Source organism: Grampus griseus (assembly GCF_964374135.1).
Source record: "Grampus griseus genome assembly, chromosome: 1".
Taxonomy (NCBI): Eukaryota; Metazoa; Chordata; class Mammalia; order Artiodactyla; family Delphinidae; genus Grampus; species Grampus griseus.
In genome coordinates, this window is record NC_139017.1 from 168,809,224 (window position 1) to 168,822,835 (window position 13,612).

General features: G+C 44.4%; 1 protein-coding gene across 3 annotated transcripts in view; it reads left to right on the forward strand.

Annotated features, from left to right (window-relative positions):
* The window catches only part of UBR4 (ubiquitin protein ligase E3 component n-recognin 4), a gene marked incomplete at its 5' end in the record, with an annotated part of 127,807 nt that overhangs the window by 54,498 nt on the left and 59,697 nt on the right, over positions 1-13,612 (forward strand). The window contains 12 exons of one of the 3 annotated variants that reach the window (XM_082680317.1): positions 121-153; positions 1,308-1,371; positions 2,038-2,172; positions 3,168-3,342; positions 4,221-4,361; positions 5,545-5,666; positions 6,331-6,442; positions 8,340-8,470; positions 8,592-8,769; positions 9,233-9,337; positions 10,856-11,011; positions 11,720-11,894. In XM_082680317.1, coding sequence (XP_082536443.1) covers positions 121-153; positions 1,308-1,371; positions 2,038-2,172; positions 3,168-3,342; positions 4,221-4,361; positions 5,545-5,666; positions 6,331-6,442; positions 8,340-8,470; positions 8,592-8,769; positions 9,233-9,337; positions 10,856-11,011; positions 11,720-11,894 — 1,527 coding nt within the window. The remainder of the gene's footprint in view (positions 1-120; positions 154-1,307; positions 1,372-2,037; positions 2,173-3,167; positions 3,343-4,220; positions 4,362-5,544; positions 5,667-6,330; positions 6,443-8,339; positions 8,471-8,591; positions 8,770-9,232; positions 9,338-10,855; positions 11,012-11,719; positions 11,895-13,612) is intronic. The other 2 variants (XM_082680318.1, XM_082680319.1) reach the window with 2 other exon arrangements.

Here is a 13,612-nt window from a genome sequence, read left to right on the forward strand (position 1 = left end):
CACCCCTCCTCTCTCTCTTCCGCCCCCACCCTATTCTTGTACTGTTTGCTTAGGATGTATTTCCGGGTTTCTCTGAGCTTCACATTTTTTTCCTTTTTTTTCTTTTGCTTCTCCCCCAAGTTCTGAAACTGAGTCCCTAACCAAGCTGGACCGGTTAGTATGCCCTCTTTCTTTTCTCTGCACGAGCGAGTGTGTGTCAGAGAGCGGTGTAACCGATGGCGTGGCTTTGCGTTGATTCCGCTTCTGTGGAAAAGTCCTCCTGCTTCTTTCTGTTCTGGTCATTGCATGGCTGCAGAGCTGTCCCGTGTCAAAGTGGAGAATGCGGAGGGTTGTGCGTGCGTGCTTGGTGTCGGCCGCTTCAGACTCTTGGCGTCCCCTTCCTTACCCCATCCCTCTCTGCTCCCTCTCTACAGTGGATGAGAAGCGGGGAGGGGGCGCCGGGACAGTGCAAAAGTTCTACTGTCTGAAAAGCCACCAGAGAGCTTGTTCTGTCCACCGTGGTTTTATGTCCCAGGTCTCTCTTTCCTGGCTCTTTACTGCCTTCCTCTGCCCCTTGACCTTTTCTCTCCAGCTGCCTTCTCCACACTTTCCCCTCTCTGTCCAGAGCTTCAGCCCTCAGGATGTTGGTCTTTTCACTGTGCTGCATTAAACCCACAGGAGTGAGCCCTTGGGAGCGTGTCACTTGGTACCCTTCAGTGGTTGGGTTTCCTGTCCTTCCCTTAGAGAAAATTGCCCAGTTTCCTAAAGGTGCTTTATAGTACCCTTTGAACGTTGGCAATTGGCGTGCACCTGAAAATACAGTTTGTTCTCTTCTCCGTACTTGGGGAACTCATACGAAGTGCCTTTGTGCACTTACTTGGAGGTGTAAGTAAAATATAACCCCAGCGCTCCCAGTATAAGAAGATGGTTTTAACCTTTCCCTTTGTGTGTCCCCTCTGCCTACTGATCTATGGGGCACCTGAGCTTCGGGTCCCATTGCATCAAGACTGTTAAGCCCTTCTCAGGGATCCCTGCCACAGGCAGCAGGAGGAAGCACATTTATCCGCTTTGAGGAAGAAAAGCCCTGTCTTTGAGTTACGGATTATGAACATGGCCTCAGGTTGATCTCCGAGCAGGAGCCAGGTTTCTTCTGGCCTGTAATACAAGGAAACGATATGCATGGTGCCTGTGGCAGGTCTTATTGTGCTTTGATTTTGTGTTTGGCATTCATTAGCTGTCCCCAAGGTCCTCACGACTGTAGTCTGCAGGCTAAAGCACCAGGCAGAGAGAAGGGTTGTTGCACTCACACCACTTTTCTGTCTCCCTAGGCTGGTTGTGAGTTCTTTAGAAGCCCTGGAAAGCTGCTTTGCTGTTGGCCCAATCATCGAGAAGGTAAGTTACTTTTTTTTTTTTTTTTTTTTTTTGCAGTACGCGGGCCTCTCATTGCTGTGGCCTCTCCCGTTGCGGAGCACAGGCTCCGGACGCGCAGGCTCAGCGGCCATGGCTCACGGGCCCAGCCGCTCCGCGGCATGTGGGATCCTCCCGGACCGGGGCACAAACCCGTGTCCCCTGCATCGGCAGGCGGACTCTCAACCACTGCGCCACCAGGGAAGCCCCAAGTTACTTTTTTAAAGCACATGGGAGCTTTCTGAAGAGGCAGGAAGTCAGTGGAGTCATCAGAGGCCTCGAAGCCTTGCAGCTAAAGAACATTCATAGCATAATCTTGATTTGCAAAGATGCTCCAGAGGAGTCTTCAGCTTAAGGCCTTATGTCCTGCTTTTGGGGGACCCATAGTGAGAGTGTTTTGTACAATAGGATGAATAGTCAACGTTCTGATTAAAGAACATTGTTCTGGGAGTCATGACCTTGGACTCTCTTTACCTGTATTGTGGGAGGATTGTAATTTCTGAAATTCTTTGTTTTGCTCCTTGCGGTCCGTGGAGCCTAACCTAGTCCTGGTGGCCGAGAAGGGAGGAAGGCGTGGGGGGCAGCATGTGGGCAGTTTATCCTGTATGGATTTGGTGGGGTTAGTGACAACCCTGCTGTCTTCTGCATCAGGAGAGAAACAAGAATGCAGCTCAGGAGCTGGCCACTCTGCTGCTGTCCCTGCCAGCGCCTGCCAGTGTCCAGCAGCAGTCCAAGAGCCTTCTGGCCAGCCTGCACACCAGCCGCTCAGCCTATCACAGCCACAAGGTAATCAGGGGTGCCTTCTGTCGAAGCGTAAGTTGTGGTACTGACAGGGAATCAAGCAAGTTGGCTTTTTGGATGTAAAGCAAAGGCGTAGCAAAGTAAGGTGGGGAGAGGAGAGCGTTGAGATTAGACCCACACATCCTAAAGTTTCTCCTGAGAAATTAATAACTATCACTCAAAATGAGGACAAGCCAGTAATGGGCCACTGGTTTGCATTCATTTTGTTCTGTTATCTAATTGGATCAGGAAGATTTAAGGAAGGGAGGGGAGGGATGCTTGAGGAGGGGTGGCTGCTCACTGGAAGAGTGGGGCGGGAAGTCACTCAGGAGGTCAGGGCTCCTGGTGTTTCCACTCCTGCAGCTGTGCCACAGCCCTCAGTGAGGTGTACTTGCTTGTGATGAATTTGGTAAGTGGTTGTTGGAGAGACTGAGGGGGAAATCTGGGGAGAGAGGGTCTCACCTATAAAAGTAAGTAGCGACTGAAGGCAGTAAGTTAGACCAGTTTCTAAAAATGGGAGAGACTGTTGACAGTTCACATCCGTGAGGAGGAAGCCGCCAGCCCAGATGCCTTGGTGCCTCCGACCCAGAGAGCTGAGAAGTGCGAGCTAACCTGCTGAACCTGTCAAGGAAAGGCGGTTTTGGAAACATAGCTTTGGTATGAACCTGCGAAGAAATGACTTCCATAGGGAGGAGAGCCGGGATGTTGTATGTAGCTCTGGAGAATTGGCTGGTATTTCTAGTTTTCCTATCATACTTCGGTATTGATTTCATGGCTTTTGATTTTTTTTTTTTTTAAGCGTCTTTAGTGTTTTATTATATGAAGAAGTTGAACTGTGTTGGGCTGCTTTGAAGGTTTGTTCCAGGTAGTCAGTGGTAACTAACCTGTTCTCTTGAGAGGAGGTAGCCAGCCTGATGGTCTGTCGGTTCCCCTCTCCTCTGTGCTTTAGCGCCCAGGCCTTCCTTGCTTTTGGTTCATCCTCTGTGATTCTTTTGTTGTAGGATCAGGCCTTGCTGAGCAAAGCTGTGCAGTGTCTCAACACATCCAGCAAAGAAGGCAAGGATTTGGACCCTGAGGTCTTCCAGAGGCTGGTGATCACAGCTCGCTCCATTGCCATCATGCGCCCCAATAACCTTGTCCACTTTACGGAGTCAAAGCTGCCCCAGATGGAAACAGGTGAACTTGGCCTGTATGGCCGTGGTCCTGAAATCTGCTTGCTACACCACCTTCTTTACTCTCTCATCTTCTTCTTGTTCTCACTGGCTTCTGACTGACATCATGCTCTGAGACAGGGATTTTACTCTCTTGTCTTTATATCTTGAAGGGCTTTTGACATTGAAATTGTATCGTTCTAAGTAAATACTGTTTCCAGTACTTACTCCTTGGATTGCTCTTGAGTTTATTTAGTGCTCTGGACATCAGATATAATCTGTCTCCGAATTTACTACTTCTTTAAGATCTTCAGGGTAAAGTTAAGCTTGTGCCCTGGTTGCTTGAAAGTAATAGGATCATGTCTTTTGCTTTCGTGCTGTATTTCGTGCCAGTATTTTATTAATATCTGTAGCCTTTCTCAGTGCTTGATTCTGTTTCCTCCTCTCTCCTCACATTGGCTGGGTACCAAACCTGCTTTGCTTTCATCAAATAGAGCTTATTGATGCCTTTACAGTTCTGTTATTTACATATTTCCATATGCTGTCATCATCCTGTTCCTCCTCTAATACTATAATTCACGAATCATTCTAGAAAATTGCAGATGTTCCCCTAGCTTTTAGAAGTTGAACAGTTGCACCTGAGATCTCTGAATCTGCTGTAAGCTCCTGAATGCTCCCCTTCTACTTAATTCTAACATACAATGTTTTCTGTGATATTCCTTTCCCAGACTGTTTTTTTCCTAGATGTGCCTGCTGGAGTCTAGGGATAGTTGGCATATTGACTGGGGCCCCACTTGAAACTCCCTCCCCAGGCAAGCTTCCTTGACCTGAGTTAACCTTAAAACAAATTAAATTCCATCTTAGATTTACCATCGTTAATAATTTTTTTTTCCTCCTGCTTAGAAGGAGCGGATGAGGGGAGAGAACCTCAGAAACAGTTGGAGGGAGACTGCTGTAGTTTCATCACCCAGCTGGTGAACCACTTCTGGAAACTCCATGCATCCAAACCCAAGAATGCCTTCTTGGCACCTGCCTGCCTGCCAGGTATCATGTTAAAAGGGATACTTGATAGTGAAGCCTGATGTAAGTTTTTTCTTGGAACAGATTGAACTCTTCACCTTTAGCCTTCATCATCTGTCTCTTCCAGAGTGGGTGTTTAGTGAATATTTAGGAAACAGAAGCCTGTGAGATCAATGTTCCTGATAGAGGAATTTAGCAGTGTAGCAGAGAAGTAGGACTTTCTTGTATCTCTCATGTCGGATTGAATACTTCACATAAAGAAGTGTGTGCGTGCGTGTGTCCTTAGTGGTGTTTATAATTGTTTTTAAAAAAGTCTTTGAGGGGACTACCCTGGTGGCGCAGTAGTTAAGAATCCGCCTGCTAGTGCAGGGGGCATGGGTTTGATCCCTGATCCGGGAAGATCCCACATGCCACGGAGCAACTAAGCCCGTGCGCCACAACTACTGAGCCTGTGCTCTAGAGCCCATGAGCCACAACTACTGAGCCCGTGTGCCTCAACTACTGAAGCCCGCGCACCTAGAGAGCATGCTTCGCAACAAGAGAAACCACCGCAACGAGAAGCCCACTCGCCGCAACTAGAGAAAGCCCGCACGCAGGAACAAGGACCCAGTGCAGCCATAAACAAACAAATAAGTGAATTTATTTATTTAAAACAAAACCCAAAAAACATCATACTAGAGAATTATTTTATTTCTAAGCTACTGCTGCCTTTGGTATCTAACTTTTCACAGTAAGGTTTTTAGGTGGAAGAGTAATAAGGTTCTGAATAGCAATCTAGAAAAGTAGAAGGACCCCTATCACTCATTTGTGTTTGGACATTGCTTGGGCAGTAAACCCAAAAGGCCTGTTAGGGTCATCTTTATCACCTAAGGTTTGGAGACAGTAGGGAACATTCAGACTCTGCTCAGCTCTTCACATTCCTCTGTCCTGCCTCTTGATATCCGTAGAGAGTAGACACCCATTTATTTCTGTGGTGCAGGATACTTGGAAAGGCTTTTGGAGACAGTTTGGGAGATTTAGGAGACTATTAATAAAACAAATCACAAACAGTGCCTACAGTCTACATTCTACGTGTGTGTGTTGTTTTGCTGTGTGTGCTTGTCATTTTCTTGTTAGCTTGACCTTTACATGGGCATAAGAATTTGTACTTTTGTCTTTGACTGTCAAGTAGTTAGAAGTTTTTTCACCATCTATTTCTCCCCTTTAGGCCTAACTCACATTGAAGCTACCGTTAATGCTCTGGTAGACATTATCCATGGCTACTGTACCTGTGAGCTGGACTGTATTAATACAGCATCCAAGATATACATGCAGATGCTACTGTGTCCTGTACGTATCATTACAACCCCAGATAATCCTTACCTGGGAATGTCTGGAAAAAATTTTTTTTATAAGTTTGCTAATTAATGAAATAAAACAGACTTAAAGGAGAGTGTAATGGGAATTAAGAATTTTACATATCAGTAAAACCTTTAACATCTTACTCATTCCATGGAAAGAAAGGTTTGAAAAGGGAATGGACTTGGTTTGTTTTATTCAGTGCTGAGTCCCCAGGGAATATGCTGATGGTTGCTTCATAGTTAATGCTAAGTAAGTATTAATTAAATGAGTACCTGAAGGAACATCATCAAGATCTATTTCCAGTGACTCTGGCATAGAAGCTAGTGTTGGAAGTACTGATTTTATAACAGAGCTAAGTGAGCCTGATCATCTGATGAAAAGCCAAAATCAATTTGTAGACAGCCAAAGGGACTTCAGGGCCAAATGACCTGCCAGTCTATTACCAGGAACTAAGATACAAGAATGTAGCATATGGGGCTTCTCTATGCTAGGTCAGGGAAATGGGCTTAACTGCTGACCTGATTCAGCAGGTTGCAGGTGAGAGCAGGCAGATCTTCCACATGCATGTGATTGTCCAAGAAAGGAAAGTGTTTATAGGCAGTTTCATGAATAATATTAAAACCTAAGAATGATGGTTTCCTTTCAACCTCAGGATCCTGCTGTGAGCTTCTCTTGTAAACAAGCTCTAATTCGAGTCCTAAGGCCGAGGAACAAGCGGAGACATGTGACGTTGCCCTCCTCCCCTCGAAGCAACACTCCAATGGGTAATGTGAGGTCTGGGTTTAGGCTTGTGCAAGTGTGGCGGGGGGAGAAGGGAAATAAAGCACTAGGACGTGCTGCTCATGTTGACCAAGGCCCTGGAGACTTCTGGTTATGTATCCATTGTTTTACGCCGCCTTGTTCCATGAAGAATTGAAGGTGGTGTATAAAAAACGCATAGTAAGTAGAATAAAAAGAAGGAACATCAAGGCCAGAGGAAAATAAAGGTACAGTAGTAAAATCAAGCCAAGAACATAAAACCTACATCACAAAGTCCTACATGGTTGTTAAGTGAAGATCTTATTTTTGGCTGAAAGCTTCCCAAAAGCCAGAGTGAAAATAAAATGAGAACAGTTCAAAAATCACAGTGACTAAAGAAAAAACCCACCATTTTTCAGGAAATGAAAAATTTCCCCGCATGAAAGCGCTTACATTAAGGGTCCATTTTGTTGCCTAATGGGTAGTATCTTCAGGGGACTTACCTACAATAAGATTGACAGTAAATTTCACAAGAGATTTCCCTCTTGATACACTTGGATACAAGTCAAGGACATAGCATTTAACATTTTAGGAAAAGCAGTTCTACCAATTGTCTAAATCTTAGCAGTAGTATATTGTGTAACTCTGGTTACTTGGTTTAGCTCAGAAGTTAAACTTCCAATGAAAGTCACATATATAGTTTAAAATTTTATTTTAGTCACGTGATAAAGAGTAAAAAGAAATATTTGAAATTAACTTACTGATAATTCCAATATATCAAAAATATTATTTCAACACATAATTAATATAAAAAATTATTAGTAAAATATTTTCCATTCTTAAAAATTTTTTTTGTACTGTCTTAAAAATCTAGTGCGGGGCGGTGGGTGGGAGGGAGGTCCAAGAAGGAGGGGATGTAGGTATACATACAGCTGATTCACTTCATTGTATAGCAGAAACTAACAACATTGTAAAGCAATTATACTCCAATAATAAAAAAAATCTAGTGCATACTATATACGCTAACATCACATCTCCATGTGGACTAGCCACATTGTAACTAGTGGCTGTGGCTACTGTGTGGTCCGGTGCAGGTTTAGAGGAGCGCATGCAGCTTCACGATCTTCAGACAACCTTCCTTGAGTATCATTCATCTTAAGCTTTTGATGAGTCAGGCAACAGTTTGTGCATCTTTTCTCTGTGGAGAAGCTAGAGTCCGGATAGCTTATGTTTCCAGTTAAGGTCACGTCCACATACTTTTTCAGCCCATTGAGTGGAAGGCAAGGTCTCCATCCTTTTCTGATAATTAGGAGTCTAACCTGGGCTTCTCCCTTTTTAGAAGGCTTTTCCCCTTCATACAGAAGCTGGTCCGGGTAGGACCTGTAGTGCTGTGCTGAAAGAACCAGCTTTTATTCGATGGTTTCACATCACAATTGGTTCTTCTCTTAATGATTATGTAGTGTGAAAATCTCACTGACCCAGTTGTTTTGGGGGAAAAAAAGTAAGATAACACTCCAAGCTGCCATGACAGATAATAGAGAAACATCTCAATTGTATTATTTTCCCTGTCTTGTCCAGGTCTCTTGAGGGTTGGCACAAGTTCATGGGACCTGCTGGTCTTAGATTTTTCTGCTTTATGGAATCCAAGCGTTTTTGTTTTTGTTTTCCTTCATCAGCTGGAAAAGACTTCTCCTAAGTGGAGCAGGCTGTCACTGCCAGCCCCACCTTCCCAGATCCTGCTAGGTCCAGGAAGCAGGAGAACAAGGCCAGGCACGGCTCCCTGGAATTTATCTCTAAAGCACAGGGCACTAGCTGGTAGCTTGCTTGTCTTGGTTTTTGTTTGCTATGTAATAGCTTATCTTACCACACGCCGAGGGAGGAAAGAGCAAGCACCTTCAGGTGACTGGGGTTTCTTTGACTCAGGAGACAAGGATGATGATGACGATGATGACGCAGATGAGAAAATGCAGTCGTCAGGGATCCCGAATGGTGGTCACATCCGTCAGGAAAGCCAGGAACAGAGTGAGGTGGACCATGGAGATTTTGAGATGGTGGTGAGTCTCTGGCAGCAGGAGAGGGGAGGAGGAGCCTCAGAACTCTCCTCTAGCTCTTATTCAGTGGACTTCCACAAGCTGCCGTTTACCACAGGACACTGACAGAGCTTTCTCTCTGCAGTCTGAGTCGATGGTCCTGGAGACAGCTGAAAATGTCAACAATGGCAACCCCTCTCCCCTGGAGGCCCTGCTGGCAGGCGCAGAGGGCTTCCCCCCCATGCTGGACATCCCGCCTGATGCAGATGACGAGACCATGGTTGAACTAGCCATTGCCCTGAGCCTGCAGCAGGACCAGCAAGGTAGAAGGCAATGCCAGGAACACAGTGGCCCGTTGGCCTTGCACAGGAAAGAGGGTTTGGCAGTTACTGATATCCAGCTGACTTAGCTCGTCCCCAGATTTGGGGAGAGGTTGATCTGGGTGAGAGCTGTTCAGAGATACAGGTGGAGAGTGAGAGGGATCACGGTGGGATTTTTAGTCTGGGAGCCAATCTCATAGTTTCTGTTAGTTTGGTCTTTTGGATTGTTTCCTCCCAAATCTGTTAGATTCCTCCAGCCTGTGTCCTGCCTGAGCTGAAGGAAGGCTTCCACCATCTCTGTAACTAAATTTGGTGGGTGGACAGCAATGACTGTTGAGTAACTTCCTCTAGGCCAAAGGGGGTCACACGCTGGTGAGTTTAGACTCCTGAGGGCAGCAGGTGGCCAAGCGGCGCTGTGGATGGGGTCTGGAGGGGATGCTGTGCTCACTCTCCACTTGTTTCCCAGGCAGCAGCAGCAGTGCCCTGGGCCTGCAGAGCCTGGGGCTGTCCGGCCAGGCACCCAGCTCTTCCTCTCTGGACGCAGGAACCCTCTCTGACACCACAGCATCAGGTAACTGTCCACAGCAAGGAGCGCGGCTCAGGGCCCCAGGACCCTCAGGCCTCGTTTCCAACGCTGTGAGAGTGTAATGGGCAGCTGCTTTGACAGGCCATCCTGGACTTCCTGCTTGTGCCTTTGCTTTAGAAATGCGGGTGTGGAAGGCATAGTGATGCAGCTTGGCAAAGGCATTCATGGCTCTGCTTCCCTACACTTTGCATGCTGCCTGGCTTCAGCTAATTCCCCAAGGAAAGGCCAAGAGAACAGCTTGCAGGTTGATCGGCTTTAGAGCTTAAATCACAGCTTTCAGGGTTCTTCACCAGAGTTCTAACATTTTAGACAGTTTCAAAAGGGAGACAAGAAATGGAGCTCAAACCTTTTAACTTTTTTCTCTTCATCTGCAAATAAAAGTGAACCTACAAGAAGCTGAGTTACACTTCAGGTCAGCGTGGGATCTGAGCTTGGTGGGTAGGGTTTTTATGGACAATTCAAATGCATAGGAAATCTTCAGACCTCATTTTGTGTGTACTTTCAATCACTTTTCCTAATCTGATAAAAAAAAAATATGTCCTGAGCGGAGAGTTGGACCAAATAGAGGAGGATGGAACATCTGAACAATCTACTGGAAAATCAGCCCCTGAGTAATTTAAGGGTTGATTGAGAGTTTTCAGACTGATGTGTCCCTCTATTTGTTTTTTTTTTTTTTTTCTTTGTTTTTTTGTTTTGGGCGTTTTATCTTGGATAGATAAGAAAGGGAGAAACTGGCTGTCCCCTCTCGCCTGCTGTCGTGGCTTGTTGCTTTCCTTAGGTCTCTTTAGTTGCTGTCATTTCAGGCTTGGGGGTCACTGTTGTGCTGTGCCAGTTATGTTCCTACTGTGCTCTGTGGCTGTCTTGGCTTTTCTCCCCCATGTATCTCATCCAGCATTTTCCTCCTGTCTCAGCTCAGCCCTGATCCTGGATGCTGTGGCTGTCTCTGGGGAATTTCCTTGCTTCGTTATTAGCATCTGATGAGGATCATTAGGAAGTTTGAAATTTCCGAATGAGCTCCCCTCTGGACCATCTGATTAAAAAAACAGACAGGGTTGATTTGAGAGCTCATGATAAGTGATTTCCTAGCATAAGCATAAATTGATTGCAAAACAAATCTCATGAAAATTCAGAATCTATGCTTTTGAATGGTAATGGCTATTTTCCAGTCTCAGCAGGTGTCAGTAACACCTAGACTATGGTGACCGTGAAGCATTTTAGCTAGAAAACTGAGTGTCCACGTCACAGATTCTTCTTGAATCTCTGCACTGTTTTACTTGCACTGTGATGTAACAGCGAAGGAAATGCCCAGTGAACTGGGTTTTCACTTCTGTCTAAGTACTGTTTGCAATGCACCATGTATAGTGTTTGTTCCTGTTAGTGATTAACCAGCAAAGCAAATCCTTCCCTTTTTTCTTTGACAACAGGATGTATAAACTGCATTGTGTCTTCTGCACTATGTAGTTTGATGCTTTTGCCCCGAAGAGGGGTTTTTACCTGTAACAGCTCTCGTTACTCTCTCAGCTCCAGCCTCAGACGACGAGGGCAGCACAGCAGCAACTGATGGTTCCACCCTTCGGACCTCCCCTGCTGACCACGGTGGTAGTGTGGGCTCGGAGAGCGGGGGAAGTGCAGTGGACTCGGTGGCTGGCGAGCACAGTGGTAATGTGGCTGGAGGTCCTGATATCCTTGGGCAGAGAGGGTGGGGACAAAATAGAAATCCCTGCCTGGGCCCTAGGATTGGTTTCAGCAAGGGGAAGTTTAATTATCTGTTAGTGGAAGAAAGAAATGACATACATAATCCCAAATCATGATTAATTGAAAACAATTATGGTATGACTTTGAAATCAGTCCTACGGTGGTTTTTGCTGCTTCTGTTGGGGAAGAGATTTTGGGCAGTCCCATTGTTAATGATCTGGTATATTAATATAGCAGGCCATCTGTACTAACTGGTGGGGGTTGGGATTCTAGAATGAGGAAGCATGACAAGCCATTTTGGTTTGATCTCAAAAATCAGTCTCTGCTTAAAAATTGGATATGAAAATTTTTTGTGGAAGAGATATAGAGTAGCTGATAATTTTGAGATTCCCAAATCAGTATATGTTTCTTCTGGAGTATGAGATGGAAATTTATCCACAGTTGAGATTAATTGTTCTTGTGGGTGGATCTTCTGTTCTTTGGGTACCCAGAAGAGTCATTTAGTCATTTAGTCCTGTGGGACCGAAATCGTGAATTCAATCCTTATTGACCTTCACACAGAAGAAAAAAATTTTCTAAAGCTACCAGTCAGGTAATTGCTGACTTCAGAATGCACTGGATTCCACTGTGCTTTGGGAGTTGATTTGCACTTTTTAAACCATTTCCCTCTAGTATCTGGCCGGAGCAGTGCTTATGGTGATGCCACAGCAGAGGGGCATCCAGCTGGACCAGGAAGTGTCAGTTCAAGCACTGGCGCCATCAGCACCACCACCGGACATCAGGAAGGAGATGGCTCCGAGGGAGAAGGAGAAGGGGAAGGGGAAGGAGATGTCCACGCTAGCAACAGGTCAGGAGCTGGCCACTTGCACTCAAGAGGCTTTCCTAGGGGAGAATGTTTCAGGAATAGGATGATGGATCAGTTGCAGGAGGTGGAGTGGTGGTAACAGTTTATTTCTTTTGAAATGTAAAGGTAATAGACTCGTGAAACAGTGTAAAAACCTTAAGAAGTGTTCTAGGTCTGTCTTCTGGTCCTAATTAGAATTTCATCAAATCAATTGCAGAGAGAATAGAAAGTGGTTCTTCGCGTAGGGCCCCCCTATATCCCTTAGTAAAGGGATTGTCGTAAAAACACGTATCCTCCTCAGTCAAATCTTTCTTGTTTCATCATTAACCATACACTCATTTTGTAGCATTCTCTTTATAAGTGACACTGTTCTGGGCTCAAAAGTGATAGTGATTAAGTAAATACTAGAAATAACTGCTTGTTCAGCATGTTTATTAGGTAATAGAGAGATCAAACAGCAAATACAAGTTTATGACTAGAAATACCAGTGGTGGGGCATTTGGCATATTGAAAGTAATCCATAAAGTCCTAATCCAGGCCCCTGAAGAAATTCTGGTGGTGTTTGGTACTGGATTGGTGGAGGAATGTTCATGTTAAACCAAGAGGTGACTAGAGAAATAGAAGAGGAGGAAGGAAAGAAACCTAAGAATATACTCGTGATACAATGTTTGTTAAATTTGGTGAGGCCCATAGTTATTGCATTAGTGCAGAAATCAGTATTTTGAACTGAATGATTTCTATCAGAAAAAGAGGTAACTGAACAGTCAGGGATCGGAGACATTTTGGGAGAGCATCAGTGAGTGTTTCCTCTATTCCCTGTGTCTTTCCACTTAAACTCTTGCAGCATCCCTTTGGGGAAGATGACCTCTGGCTCAGTTAACTGATGATATTTTGATGGGATTTGTTTCTTAACTGCTTAACCTAAAAGGCATTTTCTACTTAATCTTTTTTTTTCCTCTTCATGTGATTTCTAGGTTAATTCCATGTGTTCAGATAATGTGATCTTTGTGATTTTTGGTTCTTTGAAGTTTATTTTTCAAAATATTTTTAATCCAGTCTATCTTTGCTTTTTAATTGGAACAGTTAAGTTCGTTTATAACTAATGTTAATTACTAATACAGTTGAATTTATTTTGTGCTTCTTATTTGTTCTGCTTGTTTCTGTGTTTCTTTTTCTTTGTAGCCCTCTTGTGGGTTGATTTGCTCTTTTCTCATTCCCCCCTGCCCCAACTTTGCAAGTTTGGAGGTCGTTCACTCTGTTTCCAGTCTTTTAGTAGTTATACTAATCACTTCAACATGCATACTTAACCAAAACTAAAGTTAACTAAGAGCTATATCTTCTTTCTGAATGAGTACCTTAGAATACTTTGCTCATTCTTATCAATTTAAGCAATTATATTTGTGTTTTCAGAAAAGTCTTTTTAAAGCTTTCAAGATATTATTGCTCTTTTATATAATTTACGTAGTCAGTGTCTGTTTAGATTTGCTCACATGTTTACCACTTTCTATGCCCATGTTTTCTTTGTGCATCTCAGACCTTCCATCTAGGATCATTTCCTTCCTGAAGTATGTCATTTAGATTTTCCTTTAGGGGAGGTCCCCTGGTTTCAAAATCTCAGGTTTTGTTAGTCTGGAAATGTCTTTATTTAACTTACATTTTGTGGATGTATTTTTGATGGGTATACAATTTTGTGTTGATGGTTTTATCCTCCCAGAATTGAA